Here is a 20,842-nt window from a genome sequence, read left to right as displayed (position 1 = left end):
GTTACCTAACGTAACCTCGGTTAGTCAGACTACTGTTTGGAATTGATCAGTTGCAACAGCGCCTTAAGATGTATGAGTGCACGATGTAAATGTAAAAGGTCTCGTCTGCGTTGCTCTGCTGTATGTGACGTTTCGAGCACGCAGGCTCTTCATCAGGTGAAGAGCCTGCGTGCTCGAAACGTCACATACGCCATGCGATAGTTGTCTTGTAAAATAAATATTTTTGATAATTTTGGAGCTTAGGTGTTGCCGACTTTATACTTTATTTTTTACCATTGTTTAAATAACATTACATTTTATATGCCATGCAGTTCATGTTTTAGTTATTATTCAGCTAATGTTATGTCCAACTTTATAAGGTAATTTTAGGCCAAGTTTACTGTGTTTATTTCCTTTATCTGTTCAAAGCTAATGTTAGTGGTGTGACACATTACCGTGATATGTTTTAGTAATTTGTTAATTTGTCTCAATTCTTAATATTTACAAGCAATCTTTCTGAGAATATCTTTTTCATAAATAAACCAAAAGAGAATTTAGTTTGGTTAAATTTAAGTCCTTAAACTTATTTACATGGACATGTAAATGTTGAAAAGTAATAAACACTCTTAATGTAATAGGATGATGGTTTAAGATATAGGCCTTTTGCTGCCACCAGCATGATGTTGATGTTCTTACATGGACATACTCAAAAACACAATTGTCAGTGTTTACCTGAAATATTGTAAGACAGAATGACTAACTTGTTCTGACTATTCTGTTTGTTTCCTTTACTCAATAAATGCTATAGTACAATAAAAACAGTTTATCTTTGAGCCAGTGCTGAGAAATTTGCTCATTTTGGCGTATGAGGCGGTCATCTTGGATTTTGCACTCTACTGAGTTTCATGTAAGAGATACAGCTTGGCAAACAGCAAAAATGGATTCAGCATAAAAAATACCCCTAGAATAGTCTATTTGCCAACTTTTACTCAAAAATGCCTGAGGATTTTTATTTAGGCACATTTTTGTGATTTCAACCTGGTCTATTCAAATGTTTCTCCATTGACAGCCATTCAAAAGTAGCTGTGCATTTTAATTGAAATAAAATTCTCCTCAAGCAACATATAAATCACAAAAATGTCATTATAGTATGGTTGATATTTCAGAAGTTTCCAATTTTGAGAGGGTTATTAACAGCCCAAAATGGTCTAAAATTTATATTGTTTCTTGCTGCAATGAGTTATGATATAGATGGACCAGTCACATGCCATTTATTGTGAATGGCTTAAAAATCACCCCCTCAAACATGACAACTTTGAAACAAAACAAAACAACAGCAAGTAGAAATAAATAAAATACATATGTTTTTTAATATTTCTATATTAATATATTATTGCAGCTATTATTTTCAGGATACTGTATTTTAAAGGTGCATTGTGTAATACTTAGGAGGATCTGTAGACAGAACTATGTTTTCAGTGGTGTATAAAGACCTTACATAATGAACCGTTATGTTTTTATTACCTTAGAATGTGCCATTTCTATCTACATACACTGTGGGTCCCCTTAGATTGAAATAGCTATTTTGCGCCGACATGTTTCTACAGTAGCCCTAAAAGGACAAACTACTACAGAGCGCGTTTCGTCGCTATGTTGTTCTTCGTGCAAAGAAGCTAGCTAAAGTCAGCGAATAAAACACTGATAAAATGATTAACAAGTAATAATAATAATCGCAATAACATATCGTTTTACTGAATAATGAAGTAAACATCATTTCTTAATTGATCTTTATAAAGAAATCTCATTGCTTAACTGGCTACTCTCTGCTGTATCAGACGATGACATCTTTTCCTGTCAGCCACTGTAACTTTTGTTGGTTGCAATTCATAAACCTCACCACTAGATGCCGCTAAAAATCACACACTGCACCTTTAAAGATAATTTTGTAAAATCCAAATAAGCTTTAAAGATCTTTATTGGAAAGGGTTTAAAGGGTAACTCACGCCAAAATGCAACCTAGGGTCTTTTTGTTAATCTACCCGAGGCAAACTTTCGTTTAAAAGCATAATTAGAATGGAAACACCACTTTTGACCGTATTTTCGTTTTCGTTCAAATTGCCTTTTGAATGGGAGTGCTTGGGCACTTCTATGATAGCATCAATCACATAGCCAATGGCTAAATAAACTAAATCTAAACCTAAAAATGCTCTAGGATAGAAAAATACCATTAGTCCAGTAGAAAAACAACAGTTCCCTTTCAGTTCGGTCACGTTCGACATAGTCGGACGTACCGTACTGATTGGGATCGCTTTGAGAGACCAATCTACTTTGCGTGTAATAAAACGAGCCAATGCACATGCAATAATTGCATCAGCTGCTCTGCCTCGCAGCGCGAGCATATAATGAGCAGCAGGTGCGTTGTATCTTTGCTTTTTACTTCGGAGCCGAGCGGTTGTACTGTTCCTGCTCTGCAATCTTATCTGAGAGTGTTTTAACTTCAAAAAAGAAGAAAACGAGTCTGCTTCTTCGGGAGATTGTCTCTTCAAAGCTGGTGTTGGATTAAACAGCGAAAGACAGAGCTGGCCACAATTTCACAGAGAGCAAAGCAGCTGTTTTCACACAGGGTCGACTCCCCTCATCTATACCCCGATCTAGTTCCTCTTCTGGTGCACCAGAAAAGGGCTACTTCGCCGAATAGACAGGGTGACCTGAGGATTACAGTGAGGGCTTCCCTACCCGGTAACCAATCCCTGTGGGCCCCTCACTCCTCTATCGCATTGGTTCCCAACCTGTGGTCCAGAGTTCACAGGGGGGGCGTGGGAGCGGATATGCTTTGAGGTGAATAAAGATGCATAAAATGTTCCACTAATAATTTTATATAAAAATATTTTTTCAAAATTTTTAAAAAATCATATGCTTACAATGCCGATTTCAATTACAAGTTCTTTATTTCAAATGTAGGCGCGTTGCGCGTGGCAAGCGCGCTCATAATGTAAGACGCCGGTGCGACCACAACATTGCCCAACATCAAATGGCAAACGTAATGCAAGCGGAACGAAACTGCTCGTTATTGTGTGGTTGAAGGACCGTTTATCAGTTTGGACCAGTGCAGCGCGAGCTGATCGTGATCATGCGACACTGTTACTACACAGCGCTAATAAGAGATCCAGTAAAGAAAGCATTTGAATTCGCCACTGAAGTAATAACATCGCTGCGAGATCTAGTGAGAAACATTCACATTTCTCCGTTATTAACGGATCAAACAGCGCTGACGTGGAAACCAGGAAGAAACATTGTGCCATGAATGAACTATCCAGTGTCCACAGATCAGCAACATTCACGGATTGTTAAATATGTACATGGGGGGTCTCTCTGTTTGCCTCTCCGGACTCGTCCCAGTTGTTTTACTCCCTGACCGAGGGGACCTTCGGAACGGATGCGCTGGCAAACAGCTGGCTCCGGGGCCTGCGAAATTATGCGTTTTCTCCAGTGAGCCTTCTTGCACAGACACTGTGTAAAGTCAGGGAGGAAGTGGAGCAGGTCTTGCTAGTTGCCCCTTATTGGCCCAACCGGATCTGGTTCCTCGAACTGATGCTCCTCTCAACCGCCCCTCCCTGGCCCATTCCTCTGAGGGAGGACTTCCTCTCTCAGAGACGGGGCACCGTATGGCACCCGCGTCCAGACCTCTGGAAACTGGTCCCTGTCTGGTCCCTGGACGGGACATGGAGGTTCTAGGTGATCTACCACAAGCTGTCGTAGACACCATCACTTCTGCGAGAGCACCCTCTACCAGGCATGCTTATGCCCTGAAGTGGAACCTGTTCGTTGAGTGGTGTTCTTCACCGAGAAGACCACCAAAGATGTTCGATCGGTACTGTGCTTTCCTTCCTGCAAGTTGGGTTGGAGCGAGGGCTGTCTCCCTCCACCCTCAAAGTGAATGTTGCCTCTATTGCCGCACATCACGATGCAGTTGATGGGAGATCCGTGGAGAAGCACAACCTGATCATCAGGTTCATTAGGGGCATGAGGAGACTGAATCCGCCTCGTCCCCCCTCTATACCCTCTTGGGACTTATCTCTGGTGCTAACGGCACTGCAGAGACCTCCCTTTGAGCCATTGCAGACAGCAGAGTTAAAAATCCTGTCTATAAAAACAGTTCTCCTGCTTGCTTTGCCCTTTATCAAGAGGGTAGGGGACCTGCACGCATTTTCGGTTGACGAATCGTACCTGGATTTCAGGCCGGCCGACTCTCACATAATCCTGAGACCCGGGCCTGGATATGTGCCCAAGGTTCCTACCACTCCCTTTCGGGACCGGGTGGTGAACCTGCACGTGCTGCCACTAGATGAGGCAGACCCAGCCCTGGCTGTTCTCTGTCCCGTCCGTGCTCTGCGCCTGTACGTGAACAGAACGCAAAGTCTCAGGACCTCAGATCAGCTCTTCGTCTGTTACAGAGGCCAGCAGAAGGGAAAGGCTGTCTCCAAGCAGAGGTTGGCCCACTGGATAGTGGATGCCATCGTCTTGGCGTATCAATGCCAAAGACGCACCATGCCCCCCCAGGTTGCGAGCCAACTCCACTCGGAGTGTAGCTTCTTCCTGCGTGCTGGCACAGGATGCCACGCTGACAGATATTTGTAGAGCTGCGGGCTGGGCGACACCAAACACGTTCACTAGATTCTATAGCCTAAGTGTCGAGCCAGTAGCTTCCCATGTGCTCTCTTCATATAGAAGTCAGTCAATACCATAAGCCCCGCTCGAAGTGTCGGCTTGCTGCGCCATTCTCCTCCTATGGACTGGATACGTGCGCCATTCTTGCTCCAGTAGAGTTCCTCATTAGACGAACCCTGTTGAGTTCCTTCACACCCCTCGGCAATAGACGTGGCGGAATATCCGATGTCAGGCCTAACACTTGTATGCATTGGTAGAACCTGTGCTAGGCTGGGTCCCATATGTTGTGATCCCTACGGCGATCCCATATGTGTATTATTCCATGGTACGGCTACCTGCGGCAAGCCCGTGTTATTCCCTTGGCAGAGCCCGCTCTGCCATCTCTGACCAGTGTTGTCTCCCCCTGCTATAGGCCGGAGCCACCTCTATGACATTAAATATGTTGTACTGCCCGGAAATGCCCAGTCCTTATGTGCAACCTCCCTACGGGCAGGATGTGGCTTCCGCAGCGTCTCCCTTTCCACCGAAAGGGCATACTTTCCCAGTATTATCCAAGTCTGCCTGAATGGGTAATGCGGAACAGCAGTGGACTTTCCTGGCCTAAGCCCTGTTCATCCCCGCCTCAGCGGGGGGATCAAGAGGCTTTCGTTAGGCACTGGAAGGTTATATAAAGAGAATTTTAATTGGGAGAATTTCAGTCGAACATGACTGAACTGAATGGGAACATCTCGGTTACATATGTAACCCTCGTTCCCTGAAGGAGGGAACAGAGACGTAGTCCCGTCACCACTATTGCTGGACCACCGCTGACTTCCAGGTCCCGCAGTAACGTCCATGTTTTACAAGCATGTACTGACTGTAAAATGTGAAATATGGTCAGGATCAGAATCCTTACGAAAGTCACTATCACAAATGTTGGCCTCAATCCTATTATAATCCCCTCTAAAAATCTGTAACAAAGTGGCCTGAGTCCTTCCACGTTTCTAATGGGAGAACGGCTTTTATTGGGTGTTATGCATTGCCTGAGACACAGGCATTAACCAGCTGGGCGCTTTCTAGTCACAACCCCTGCTGAATCGCTTGGCCTCGGCTTTGACAGGAAGCTTGATGTCCTGATATGGCAGCTCTAAGCCACACATCTGGAAAGCAGATTAGGAGAACAGAAACCATTCACACGTAATGCTGAGAGAGGCCAGATACCGGTGCTGGCTTTATCGCCTCTGTTTTCATGGGCACCACGTCAGATTGCTTTGAAATCACTCGGTTGTATTCACAGCTGCACACGAGGCCATCAGAGCTGCTCGCCACCAGACAGACTCATTTAACCCATTTCACATGCTCGGCAATGCACCAGGAGCAAGGTGTAATCAGGATGTTTGACCTGGACATTGTTTTACTGAAAGGACACTCAATGTCCATGATTTATTTTCTTCTGTAATTCACTTTTATCAGGTATATGATGAAGACAAGAGGAACTCAAAAGGGGGTGGCATGTACAGATATGTTAAAGGGATAGTTTAATAATTATAATTTTTGTTCAACATAATAAATAAAGTCATACAGGTTTAGAATTGTATGAGGGTGAGTAAACGATAGAATAAATTAATTTTTTGGGTGAAATGTCCCTTTAATTTTCTATGGACATGAAGAGGGAAAAAAACAAGGATAATAAAAACAAATTCTAACTGTCTAATTGAATAATTTTGTAAATATTATTTAAAAAAATTACATCAAGACAAAATTATATATTATTATAAATAATTAATTTTACATATATAATTTTATCTTGAATTTTTACAAATAATATTTACAGAATCATTCAAAAAGACTATTCATTTTTTTTATATTATCATTGATGCCTACGCTTCCTGTAACAATATTGTTTTTGTCAATTGCCATGAATTTCATCAGTCACAGCCCATCTCAACTCAGACATTTGTGTAGCTAGCTACTCTGTTTGTGAAAAAAAAATTACAAAAGAGAGAATTACAAGGATAGTTTTATAAGATTGCGGCAGTTAGATTCCATCTATGTTAGATATAGATACGGGTCGCTAAAGGCCTGAATATGTAATAATGATTGGTCAAACATTCATGCATTTAAGGGTTAATACTACTTCCTTGCAAATTAATCCTGCATTTGTTACCTCAATTGGAATTTAGAAATGTAATTTAATTTTAAAAGGCTTTCTCAATTCAGATCTGAATGGCACACAACCCTGGTGGATGGTGTGAGTGAGCTGGAACAGTTCGATCTCATTCTACCTCTCCTTCGCATCCTATCTAAAAGAGCACAAAAAAAGAGGGCTACTATAGAAACCTCGCCATTACTAAATATAGCACAGTGATAGGAAATAAGAGCTCCTATGTGCCAGAAAGCCGTGAAAGTGTTTAGTTTAGTGCGTAAGCACAACAGCTCAGATCAATATGTAGTACTCAGGGATTGTGTTGCAGGGGCATCACCGTAAAGTGAAATTTGTACCTAAGGCCCTATGCACTGGAAGCCCACGACGTCCCCCCTCAACAGTCCAGACAAATTTAGACTGGCCATTGGCCCACTTCCACCTATTGATCTCAAGGTATGGAGTTGCAAAGCTGCTTTCAAGTGTGCATAATGCACTCAAAGATGAAAAAGAAATTCATCATCATCCCCTTTTCACTTTTTCTTGTTCCTTCTCCATCACTCCAAATGAAAAATGTGCACTGCATGATTTGATCTGTTCATCAGCAATATTCTTCCAAGTGAGAGAAAAAACATGAAGTGCTGGTTGCAATCAGTCTCAGGAGGTTGAGAAGAGGAGCATAGATTTTGGGACTGACAAATGATAGAGGCTATAGAGCTACAAGGCTGTGTTTTCACTTGAGTGCTTTTTTGATAGAGAGCGTAAGACGCAAGCTCTACCATGGCCGTATAAATGTCAATCTGCATAAACTAATCACCGAAATTTTGCTGAGGACTTCATCGCGGAGGGCCATTTTGTCAGACTTGTCTTCATGGCTGCACTGGAGAGCAAATGCTCTGTGTGAGATTAGACAAGTACCATGGTTTTGATTGCACAAGCCACGGAGAGATCGGAGTAATCATGCCATCCATCCTCATTTCCTAAAACAACGCGGCGGGTCACAAATGTGACGCAAGGCAATCCAGAACTACAGTGAATGAAGTAGGGAAAAGATTGGGCATAAACGTATTTCCCCTTAAGTAGCAATTACTGAGTGAGTTCATCACCAGCTGTTTTATTTATTATCAATACATGGCGCAGAGCGTCAGATTGCAATTTAAAGGGACAGTACAGTTTTTATGAAGCCTTGTCTAAGCCACTGAGAACAACAATGGTCTCATTTCAAAACCGATATTTATTTATTGTTTTTAATCCTATTTTTTCCTTTTCAGTCACACAGCTTTGTTGTTAAGCTCCTGGCATGTTCCTCGGTTGCCTGTTGTCACTAATTTACCAGCCCTAAATAAATCGACTATAACAATAGACTGGAAAATACCTCAGATGTTACAAAGACAAAACAAATTAGATGATTAAAATAAATTAAGTGACAAGATAAATTGAGATAATAATGAGGTACAAGATCTTAAAGAGGCAAAGTATTATCAATGTGAGATTTAAATTGAATAAATGACTTAGGACACAGCTGTTTTCCTTTGTTTTCAGTCTCAGACTTGAGAATTTCATGCCAGGGCCTGGCTCATGACTGACCTTTGCTTTGGCAGACACTGCTGGATAGGATCTGTGCCTGAGGATGGGATTTAATTGACATGGTCCACTGCTTGAGGGTTTGCTAGTTGGACTGGTATACCATGACAATCAGAAATCATTTGGGTTAGAAATATAGACAATCTGTTCAGCCTGCAAAGGACGTGTCTGAGATTAAAATGTACATGAGATCAGAATTTATGAGGTCAGCTGATGAATGTAGATCATTGTCATCATACAGAATATTTAAGGGAATTCTCTTTTTGTCAATGATGGTGAGTGATTTGCGTTCGTGATCTGAATTCTGGAAATCCTAGAGGGTACAGCACATGTATTGGTGTTTTGTTGTTGTTGTTGCATCATATGTGTAATTATACTATTCATAATTACTAATTATGTGTGTGTGTGTGTGTGTGTGTGTGTGTGGGTGAGTATATTCCATACCGAATGTAAATGCAGAAATATTATATTAATTGTACATGTACAGTAATACTGTGAAATATTCTATTTTATTTCTATTTCTAAGAACTCTTTTCTATTTTAATATATTTTTAAATATGTAATTTATTCCTGTTATGGCAAAACTGAATTATCAGCAGCCATTACTCCAGTATTCAGCGTCACAATATCCTTCAGAAATCATTCTGATCTGGTGCTCAAGAAACATTACTTAGTATTAGTTGAAAACCGCTGTGCTGCTAAATATATTTTTGGAAACCTTTATATTTTTTTTAAGGATTCTTTTAAGGGACAGCATAAAAAAATAATAATAATAGAAACCTTTTGTAACATTATGTCTTTACTAACACTTTTAATCAATTGATTAATGCATCCTTGCTGAAAGTATTCATTTACAGTATTTAAATGAAAGATCCCAAACTTTTGAATGGTGGTGTATATATGTATGGCACATTAACAGATATTTGTCCTTGCTACAGAGGTGAGGATCTTTTAGAAAGAAGTCTTTATTCTATGAACATATAAATGCAAGGATAATCCAAACAAGAAGCCAATATAATGTTCCAAACATGAAGACACGGGAGACGCAACAGCTTTACAACAAATATGTAAAGACAATGATTGATAGCTACAGACTGAAACACAAGGGTATAAATACACTGAGTAACAAGAGGGATAATGAGGAACAGGTGTGGGACTAGTAACCATGGAGATCAACAAGGATAGCTATAGAAACAGGAATTAAACACAGGAAAAGAAACCAGACACAGCAAGACCAAGAACACACAAAACACAGGGAATCTTGTGGAAAGTGGTCACATATATAAATATTAGACTAATTTTTAATCCGTGTTACTAGATAATTAAAAAATGTTTACACTGGGTGCAAATACCATCTGTCTCACTATATGACTTTGAATAATCAGCCTCCGCCTTAATTATTGTAGATAGATTATTTTAGTTTATTCAAACTTTTTTTTCATTGGGTTGTTTCTTTTTATCTGTTACCGCTCAATTTGTTCCACAAAGCAAACCGTAATGTACTGGTTCCTCACTGGCGGCAAGAATCCACTTTACTCTATTTGCTGACAAACAGCCCCCTGCCACCAGAGGAATTATCTGCCATGCTCAACTGCTCTCATTATAAGGAGCTATTTCTACAATGCACTCACATCATCCAATTTAGTAGGATGTCTTTGGAGAAATGGAAACTGGTTGTGACACTAAAACGTGACCTTTCAAATTGATTGTAAGATTATAATTGTTTTCAGCTTCGTTTTGTAGACTGTTGGCTTTGCCTGAAAGTGTATGATATACAGTAAGAGCTTGTCATAAATGCTGACAAAGCAAAGTACTGGGTAACTAAAGAATTACTGAGTCATATTATTCTAAATAAACTGGTTAGCATTGATTACTATTAATAATTTCACAAGGAAAGTATACTTAATTTAATTAATAGTGCACGTATTGTTTACAAAAAAATATCAAAAAAAGACTTTAGATGTGCATTATAATTGAAAAATGTATATGATTGATAGGGGCCATAAGAAATCCAGTGGATAGGCTATATATATCAACCCCCCAGCTAAATATGATGCGAGGAATACAAGCTTTTGCGGGTAGATTTATAGTGGTGTGTACTTGTGATAATTCGTTGGGAGTGTGTGCTTCAGGAAGAAGTGAGTTTGGCTGGGAAAACCAGCTGTTTCAACAGAAGGAATTCCATAGAGAAAGTTCTTACACTACACAGCCGCTACCTGAGAAAGCCATCTGTGTTTCGACTAGTCGAGCCCCATGACAGTAGAGCCAGACTGTGTGGCTAGGGGTCAGTCTAGCACACACAGACAAACACAATCACACACACACATTGTATCCCTGAACACCTGGTGGAAATGTGCATGTATAGGCCAATGTCTCATGTCAGTGTTTGTAATACAACCGTATTCCCTAGCTCTCGCTCGCTCTCATATATGTGTGCGGTTTAAGTTTGTCCGTGATCTGCTTGTCAAAGATTACTACTGATTGGTGCAAACAGAGCTAGCTGAATGTGCTTGTTGGACCTCAAGTATTTGCGGACCGTGAGTGATTAAAAAGGTTAAGCTCATCAGAGGTGACCAAAAGTTCGGCTGTTTTATCAGACCAAAATAGAAGCATGTGCTGCTGTTGCAACAGTCCTCTTTCCCCTTCCTATTAATACTCACAGTTTATGTATTTTTGGATTTATTTATTGTTAACCCAACGTATACTTAATTCTATCAGATTAAGGCAATTCAAAATGGGTCTAGTCCATGAAGAAACGCAAGCAGAATGAATTTAAAAATGCAAACTATTCATAAAACATTTGGATGAATGATTTTCTGAATAATTTACACTAATTCTTCATGGTTGTATTTTACACTGCGCACCGCACCAATAGCAATAACTGTGTAATGTTAGTGTGTTGCTGCTAAGATAACGGCATAACACTCATAATAGCACACAAATACTAAAAAGTATTAACTTTTAATTACACTGAAATATTTGTATTGATACTTTTTAGTATTGAGTTAAATGTACAAGGAACATACATGTATACAGGTATTTACCCTACCATTCAAAAGTCAGTAAGATATTTTTAAAAAGAAGAATGGAATAAATTGATGAAAATTGAGAGTAAAGACTTTTATTATTATATCATTTAGAATAATATTACAAAAGATGACTATTACAAGTCAATGCTGTTCAGCATAGAATGATTTCTGAAATAATCGCGTGACACTGAAGACCGGAGTAATGGCTGCTAAGAATTCAACTTTGCCACCACATGAATAAATACATTTTTTAAATATATTAAATTAGAAAACTAAAAAATATTATAATTTTAGGATTTAAATTATAATAATATTTCACAATATTACTGTTTTACTGTATTTTTGATCAAATAAATGCAGCCTTGGTGAGCAAGAGACTTCTTTCAAAAACATAAAACAAATCTTACCAACCCTAGCCTTTGAACAGTAGTGTACAATCATAATTTCTGAGCTTGTCATAATGCATCATGGGATTGACTTCTCCATAAAGGATACGTGCGATTCTGCTTTAGAATTTGGCCAAAGCAAAGTATCTAGTAAGCCGAATAATTAAGATGCCTTCTTTTTGGAACAGCTTTTTTTTTCGGAAGAGAGCTTAGGTTTCAACGCTTCAGCCCAGTGTGGTGTGCCATGTAACAAATGTTGTTTTCCTATCTTGCAATCTAGTCAATCTACTCCTACACAGTCTCCAATGCCTTTCTCTGTCTTTCCTCCTTACACTCCTGTCAAGCATGGTCATCTAAAGGATAGATACAGTAGCATGATGTCCTTTGACATTTTATACTGTATGCAGCATGATCTCTTCTGTTTCTGGGTAGGGAATTCATCATGCCAGCACCACTTGACCTCAGCACATATGAGCTTGTGTGAAACAGATGGGACCAGGCAAGGGTTTAGGTCACAGCTGTGCTGGAGGCACTGCCCCCTGCTGAAGTAGTCTCTTAAAAAGAGTCTCTTCAAAAAGCCCTCTACTGAGGTAAACCCCAAACTGCCTGCCAGTGATGTTGTTGATTTCTGTACTTTGCCCCCAGTAATGGCAGTGCAACATTGTTTTGGTTGGCATATTAGGGTTAATATGCCTATCTTTAGAGGTCTAATTCCTGATTTTCAGCTCTATTTATCAGGAAGTGCCATGAAGTGCCAGCTTACAGCGCATATAATAAAATACTGTGTCCAAAGAGCTGTCTCATGCATTTCAGGATGCCAAAAGTCAGAATTAGCCTTTCTGACAAATTTTTGGACCCTAATTTTACTTCAGTCTTGGGGGAATATTTGATATAAATATGCATCAGAGTGTATTTAAGCACATTAAAATGTGTTTAAGGGATAGTTCACCCAAAAATTTAAATTTTGTCATCATTTACTCACCCAAATTGTTCCAAACCTGTATGAGTTTTTTCTTACGTTGAACACAAAAGAAGATATTTTGAAGAATGTTGGTAACCAGACAGTTGATGGTAGCCATTGACTTCCATAATATTTTTTTTTCCTACTATGGAAGCCAGTGGTTACCAACATTCTTTAAAATATCTTCTTTTGTGTTCAACAGAAGACAGAAAATCATACAGGGTTTGAACAACAGGGTGAGTAAATGATGACACAATCTTCACTTTAGGGTGACCTATCCCTTTAAATGGAGCTGGAAGTATTATATTATTTATAGCAAAATGCAGCTCTTTTCCATATAATGAAAGTCAATGATGACCATAGAGGATTTTTAAGGCAAAAATTTTGCCAATATCTCTTCATGCAAAGCCATGGTTTCAGAAGACTTGAAATATAACACATAAGTCAGATGGACTATATTTTACAATTCTTTTATAGTGCTATTTTTATCCTTTATGTAGCTGGACAGCCATTGGTCCCCATCCAATTCCCCTGTATGAAAAAGACAAGAGAGCAGCTGAACATCTGCTGAACATCTCCTTTTGTGTCCCAAGGAAGAATGAAAGTCATACAGGGTTGAAAAGACAAGAGGGTTAGTGAGTGTGATAATGTTTCAGAATTTTTGGGTCATCTATCTCTTTAATGTCTTCTGTTATTTAAAAATATGCCGTTTAAATGCCGTTATGTTCTAGCTGACAACATACTGTAAAGGCTTGATTAAAGTATTTGGAATTTAGTCAGGTTTTTGATTCAATTACAGCTAAAGACGGCCTGCTGTGTGATGGAAAAAAATTCAGATCTTTACCAAACATCAAACATCAAAAAGAAGAAATCTGACTGCATCCACACCCTCAGTGGCTGGTCTCACTTGATGCAATTAAGCTCACCTTCTTCTACAGCAATTATCTTGATTGTTTATATCAAGATTCTCTCATATTCGGTTGCTTCCACCAAATGTTACGTAATAGAGTTTTGAGTCAATTTTGTGTCGCACAAAGCTTTAAACATTAATTTGAAAAATCAGAGCAGTCTCTGTTTGTTTTTCCCTCTGATCTCTGTGGACTAGTTTCTATAATGGTTTGGTTCAGCTAATTAGTAATGGGAGAAAGAGAAAGAGAGAGAGAGAGAGAGAGTGAGAGTATGTAAAAGAGTGAATAGATTAAGGAGGAAATATGAATCTTTATAGTATCTTTGTTCATCACCTCATTTTGTATAAGAGGTCCATAATTGTTTTAGAAAGTGCAGTGATTGCGATTTGAAAATCCCAGCTAACACCAAGAACAAAAAGATAGTTTACACTACTAGCTGCCATTTTTAAGAGCTTTAACTACATAATGTAATTGTAGTATTGTATATTCCAAAATGAAATACAACTGAAGTGGGTGGTTGGGAGTCATGTTCGCCCAGTTATAATGGCTGCTGCACCCCTGCTAGCACTGGTGCCACTTTAAAGAGATTAGATGAGAGTCCATATTTGTCTCTCCAAATTTTCCAGCTCCAAAGCGCATCCTGCCTTCCCTGATGCCTAGCCTCATATGACGCCTAAAGCTGATGAGTCCACCATGGACCCTGATGAATGGCTGCACTTAGAGATGGATGAGGCACCACATAGGGACAGAGGTACAGTAACTGCCCTACTTCTTGCAATGAGTTTTAATTTAAAGCTCAAAGGAATTGTTCCTAACCAACCTTCTCATTTTACTATATTTCCATATCCCAAGCTCATGCTGAGATTCTTGTGAAGTATGGGATAAAACGTGCAAAATTACTACTCCCTCAATGGAAACCTTGGTTGGTTCCTGTTCATTAATTACATCCCTGCATACCATCATATTTAAATTCATGAACATTAAAAAAAAATAACACTGTAATCTTATGCTTTCTTTGAATCCTCAAAAAAAAAACATAGCTAACACACACAATATTGCACTCTGGGATCATGCTTTTCCAATATTTGTAAAGCTGAGTACATCAAAAGAAGCTTGTTGATGAAAGTCTTTCACTGGCCTTGCAACTTTCCCTCCACACATAAAATTTTTACATTTCTAATTTATTATATATTAATTACCCTCTTATTTATGCATTACATAACTGCGTTTGCTAACAACTCTCATGTAAGACCCTCATCATTTATTTACTGCCCTTACAGAACTGACAGAGTCAGACCAGCCATCATTCTCTAAAATGAGATAAAGATTCCACAAATACTGCTCACATATTCTCCAGGGGTAAAGCGAACGCTATCACTTATTCCACTTGCTCCGGTCTGTTTCTCCTGACTCTTTTCCTGCTGATCTCCTGCTGATTGTTTTCCACACCGGCCTTGAGTTTTGTCCTCTCAGATAAGTGTCCATGAGAGATGTGACACACTCAGCCTAATCAGCTTTAACAGGTAAAGGACAAAATAGTCCCTTGTCTTTTTTGTTGCTTCTGGTGTTTAGCTTGAAGAGTTGAGCCAGAGATGCAAAACTCAAATAGTAGAAGCGGTGATGTAAAAATACCCCGTCAAGAAGCACACCTTGAGTAAGACAGATGGCCTACTGATTTTATTTGAAAGGCTGCCACATGCCCACTCTATTACACTGTCCTTCTTCCAGACTTTATCAACATGATTTTAGTATTATTGTGACGGATAGTGAGCGACATGCATTCTCAACAGCTAGACAAACTGATTGTGTAATCGCTGAAAATACCACATTAAATCATTATGGTAGTCATAACACACAAGGTGTCACACAACCTCTTTTTGGCATTACATTTATGCATTTGACAGATGCTGTTGTCCAAAGAGACTCAGTACACAAGCTATACATTTTTTATCAGTATACATGTTCACTGGAAACTGAACCCATGACCTTGGTATTGTATGGACCATGCTGTACTAGTTGAGCTATGTAAACATGTTCCATTAACATTTACGTCCATGTCTCCAGCTGGCCTGACACTCGACTTTAGTCAAATTAATTTCATACCATTAAATGCTGTATTTTTTCACTGAAAAATAATCAAAAGTTAACTTCTAACCAAAAACCTTTCTCAGGAATAGTTTACCTAAAAATGAAAATTCTGTTATGATTTACTCACTCATATGTTCTTCCAAACTCATGTGCTTTTCTTTCTTCTGTGGAACATTAAAGGAGATATTTTGAAGATTGTCTCATCTGTCTGTCTTTTTGGAGCTTGAACGTTATATTATGGACAAAAAGTTAGCGTGAAATTACTCCATACAATTAGACTGCTATACTGCAACTCATCTAAAGCCACATTATTTATGATGAACAGAGAAATATCTAAATCAAACCAAAACATTGATCAACGCACACATACACAAATTGCATAAAATATGGTGACATAAACAGCTAAAAAAAATATGTTCTTTTTGTTATGTAGAAGAAAGAAAGCATTCAAGTTTGGGCCAACATGAGGGTGAGTAAAAGACATATTATTCATTTTGGGGTGAACAGATTTCAGCTCTTCTCAAATGTCTTTAGAGGTTTAGACTTCTGTGAAATCAGAGCATGGCAGTCACTAATGGAGCTCTAACGTGTTTGCTTAGTTGTAGACTCTACTAAAAATGATAGTTCAACCTCATGTTGTTCCAAACTTGTATGACTTTCTTTCTTCTGCAGAACACAACATAAGAAATTTTAAAATAATTTTGGTAATCATTTTTGGTGACCATTGACTTCCATGGCATGGACAAAAACACTGAGATGTTTCTCAGAATATTGTCTTTTATGTTCCACAGATGAAAGATCGTCAGATGGTTTGGAACAACATGAGGGTGAGTAAATGCTGACAGAATTTCCATTTTCGGGTGAACTATCCCTTTAAGTCTGCAAGTGAACAAACACTTTAGAAGTCCATTAGGGATTGCACCTGCCGTCTTTTAATTTTGTAGAATTCTAAACCTCTTTGAAAAGAGCCGGAATCTGCATAAATTGATGGTTGGCCACAAAACACAATACATTTTCCTTCACATTTTTTACAGTTTGCAGAGTGCTGTTATGTATCTTTGCTGTTTCCAGCAGGGCGCTATTATAATTTGCTTGTAATTTTATCACGTATAGCAGCATTGCTTGTAACACCATTTATCTAACCACCATTAGCCCACAAAGGATTAATCTATGTTTATTACATTACTATTAAGAGGATAGACTCTCTAAAACTGTCTTTTTTTTCTCAGACCTTTCTATAGGGAAAGGCCCTGAAAGGTCATATTAAGACCCTCACACATAAATCAATAGCTGTCACAATTGTAGGGTCTCTGAGAGCCCCCTTGGCCTCAGTGTGCTGCAATCTGGGTCAACATATTTCACACTCACAGGTGTCACACAAGCACGTCTCAATCTCTATTTCTGAGCCCAGCTCAAAAGGCGAGATCCCAAGATGAACTACCGTTCACCTTCCATCCAAAAGCACTATCACTGTCAAAGCCAGAGGTGAAACATGAAAAAGCCAGCGATAGGAAAACACCTGACAGGGTTGTATCTGCACACCTGTGGGAAATCAGGGAGACTCCATTCACAAGGCAAAGCCACACCAAGGCATTACACAACACAACAGCTCTATGAGGTACCCATTAGGCAGGCATTTAGAAAATGGGAGGATAACATTGCATTTATTTGATTTTATACATTTAAAAACAGACCGGAAGAGCGCAGTAAATGCTATACCGAGGCTCTGTTGAGGGTAATGGCCAATTATTAGCCAGCAGAACAACTGACTCTAAGTATTTTACCCTACTGCACCTGTAAGACATGTCATGTGACTGAGTTTTAGAAAAACAATGCTGATATTCAGAACAAAAGCATAAATGAATGTGCGGTAGGCTACTGCTTTTATACAGTAATACATACAATTATACAATTCATATACCATTTCAACAGTTATAAAAACAAGCTAACTTACATTGTACACACAATTTGGCAAGTTATATTGTCTAATGTGGCTCACTAGCAAAATAATGCAGCCAGACTATTAGCCTGGAATGCCGCAAACACAGAAAGCAGAGTGATTTAAAAAGTGATGCATGGGAACCATAAAGAACCATAATTTGTATAATCAATAATTAATATGGGTAATTTCATGGTGGTATGGTTGTATATCATTTATGAAATAAATAAATAGATTTATAGAAAAAGGAACTGATACACTAAGTGAATACTGAACTGTGACACCAAATATTTTTTATTGGATTATATAAAAGGTTTCATCCCTTTCGGGAATCGGACACACAGGATAAGAATTTATGAAAAGGAAGCATGTTTGGTTTTAGAAAACAAGAATTACTTCATAAAAATTACAACTGAGAAAAGAGCTATAGAGACACTCCATTAATTCCTGAATATGCAAAAGATGCCTTGACTAATTAAAGTAATAAGAAGATAAAAAGGCACAGGAGCTTTTGCCAGCATTCCTTAAGGTGCTTTATCTTGGGCGGAGAGCGTGGCGCATTCTAGCCAAAGCAAGACAGACAAATCACGTACACGAAAGCTGCACTTTTGGACTATTTGTGATGCCCATGTTTGATAGTGAATGCAACACTGAATTGCAAATTCATCTCAAACAGCCGTATGGCTGTAAAGGGCAGGAATCACCCAAGCAACTGGAGTTATTTATAGTAATTATAACACGTGTTGTTACATCTAAGGTGTGAGCTGATATTTGGTTTAAATAGGTCAAATAGCTCTTAAAATAAAACTACTTAGCTATTTATCTGCATGTACTATCAATTTACTGATTGTCACAGGATAAATACATGAACAAAGCCACTGTTTTTACGAAGGAAATATCGTGACCAGCTGAGCTGTCATGCTGTGCAAGTATTAAAAAACATGTTTTTTTTATTATATATATTATTACCAAATCCTGTTGTGTTGTTGAAGATGAAATGACAGAACTTGCACTCAAAGAAATTTGGTCTATATGAAAATGATCAGTGGGATATACTGATTTCCAATGCCCCCTAGTGTGGTAAGAGGCTGGTGTTTAATACAGCAAAAGCTGGACGTTCACAAACACTCCACAAGGTAAAACTTTGAAATCTAAGTTTCACTGTAAATTAACTTTAATAAAACCAGCAACGCATGATCATCTGTTAATGACTGATAAGGTAGCTTTGAACAACTCTATGTGACATCCTTGCAAACTTGAGTATCAACAAATTATTGCTTAGAAAATGTACCATTTGATTTGAACTCTTCATGGCAGTGCTATACTCATACATAATGTGCAAATGCAAACTGTTTGGCTCTTATACTCTGAGATGGCTTTAAAGGAGAATGAGCCATCACTGTCAAGATAAGTGTGTCTGTTTAGGGAAGGAGGAGCTGCAAAGAGCCCAGTGAAGGACAGATAAAACATCTGCTTTGCACAGAGAGAACATTTCCTCTTAAATTACCTCCCTACCTGACAGAGAAAATGTGATATCTTTCTCTCCCCAACTCCCCAAAGCCTGAAATAAAAGCCTCTAACATGATGAGAACAGTTATGAATAGGACCATATGAGACTCTTATCAAGTGTCCGATTACCGTTACCTGAAAACAAATCTATTTTCTGTCTCCTGGAACATTAATAACACAACTGAACAATTATTCTTGTATAATATTGCATATAGCACATAGTTTTACATTAGATATGAAGCTTTTCAAATGTGTAAGTATAAGTTGGTGTCGAAATGCTGAACAAACTTATTATTACAAATTATTGCAAATATAATACAAATAAAGCCAAACACTAGTGGTAACAGAAGACACATAGCAGACCATAGAGACATAGGGTATCAAAAAGCTACTCTGGTTTCCTAAGATGCTGTAATAGAAGTCATAAAATATTCAGCTGGTAAATTACTTGGAAATTGTGAGACTTGGTAAACAAAGCGTTGCCTGCTTTAATTTAGCAGTTACATAATTAACAGATCTTCATCAAAAGTAACACAATCAAACCTTAATGTTGCTGTAAGCATAGATGTTCAAAACACCCTGGTGGGTCTCATTTTGCACATAATGTGATTTATGGATTGCTCCTTCAAGTTCAACTGTGCAGGCCTATTTATGATACAACAAAATATTGGGTAAATCCCTATTGGTGATACTACAACAAAGTGTGCAACTGCGTCGAAAAAAATCTTTAAAGTGCACAGCAAGACAGAAACAGAAGATGAATGTTTATGCCAGCGTTTTGTAACTGTGCTTTCCTTTCTTTTCTGCAAAGAGACTATTTTACTTTTTAAACTGTCCAACTGGCACCTGCGTCATGTACACTACTGGCTTAACATGCATTGGTTTTCCTAATCAATCATACATAAATTGATTAAAATTTATTTTTAAAAGTATAAATAACTTACCATGTATGAGACTACAGTATCTGCCATTAATATATCTTAAATAATGAACACAATAGACATCAACAGCAAGCAAGACTCTTTACAGAAGGACAAAATCCAACTTGACTCATAAAACTTTGACATGATTTTAATGCACTGATCACTGGATAATTGCACCTAACATGCTTCCAGTGCAATCCGGTGATTTCAGTGTAACTAAAACAATACAAATAACAGCCATCATAAATATAAAGACAATTATTTTACGTCTTATGTGAACAGAGTCTTACCTGCAAATGCCCCTGGTACATATTTAGTGGAGAATAAAAATGGTCCCGGGCTATGGATCACAGCTAGATGAGCACAAGAAATATGATGACACTTCTAATGTTCATGCGTGCGAGTGTGTTCTGAAAGTACTGAAAGAACTGCTCTTTAAATTGAGTCCAGTTAGGGAAGCCGACACACTGGAGCTGTCTCGTGAACCAAGTGCTGAATTTACGCGCACGCGATAGCTTTCGTCACCGATGCACTTTATAAGGTGAGGAGGCTTCCAAGCTTCACGCGCGCCGGCGAGTCTCTTCACCAACTTGCTGAGGCGCGCGATGGATGCGCTGATCGCTCGAGAATCCTGCCTACGTCATAATCAAAGACCCGGTGTGGCTCTCAGCGTTTTATCTTAGTTGGTCTGATTCTTCAGCAGTTCCTCCCTCCTTTATCAGACCCCCCCCCCCCCCTCTCTCTTT

At 38.7% G+C, this 20,842-nt stretch overlaps 1 protein-coding gene across 1 annotated transcript in view; it reads right to left on the bottom strand.

The window, feature by feature from the left end:
* pex5la (peroxisomal biogenesis factor 5-like a) overlaps positions 1–20,407 on the bottom strand; it is a gene marked incomplete at its 5' end in the record, with an annotated part of 90,258 nt that extends 69,851 nt beyond the window's left edge. Inside the window, one exon of the mRNA XM_081381357.1 lies at positions 20,387–20,407. Coding sequence (XP_081237483.1) covers positions 20,387–20,407 — 21 coding nt within the window. The remainder of the gene's footprint in view (positions 1–20,386) is intronic.
* Positions 20,408–20,842: the final 435 nt, after the last annotated feature.

This window comes from Scardinius erythrophthalmus (genome assembly GCF_964197995.2).
Source record: "Scardinius erythrophthalmus genome assembly, chromosome: 12".
In the NCBI taxonomy this organism is placed as follows: Eukaryota; Metazoa; Chordata; class Actinopteri; order Cypriniformes; family Leuciscidae; genus Scardinius; species Scardinius erythrophthalmus.
The sequence above is the reverse complement of the archived record's forward strand: the minus strand, read 5'-3'. Positions and strand labels throughout refer to the sequence as shown.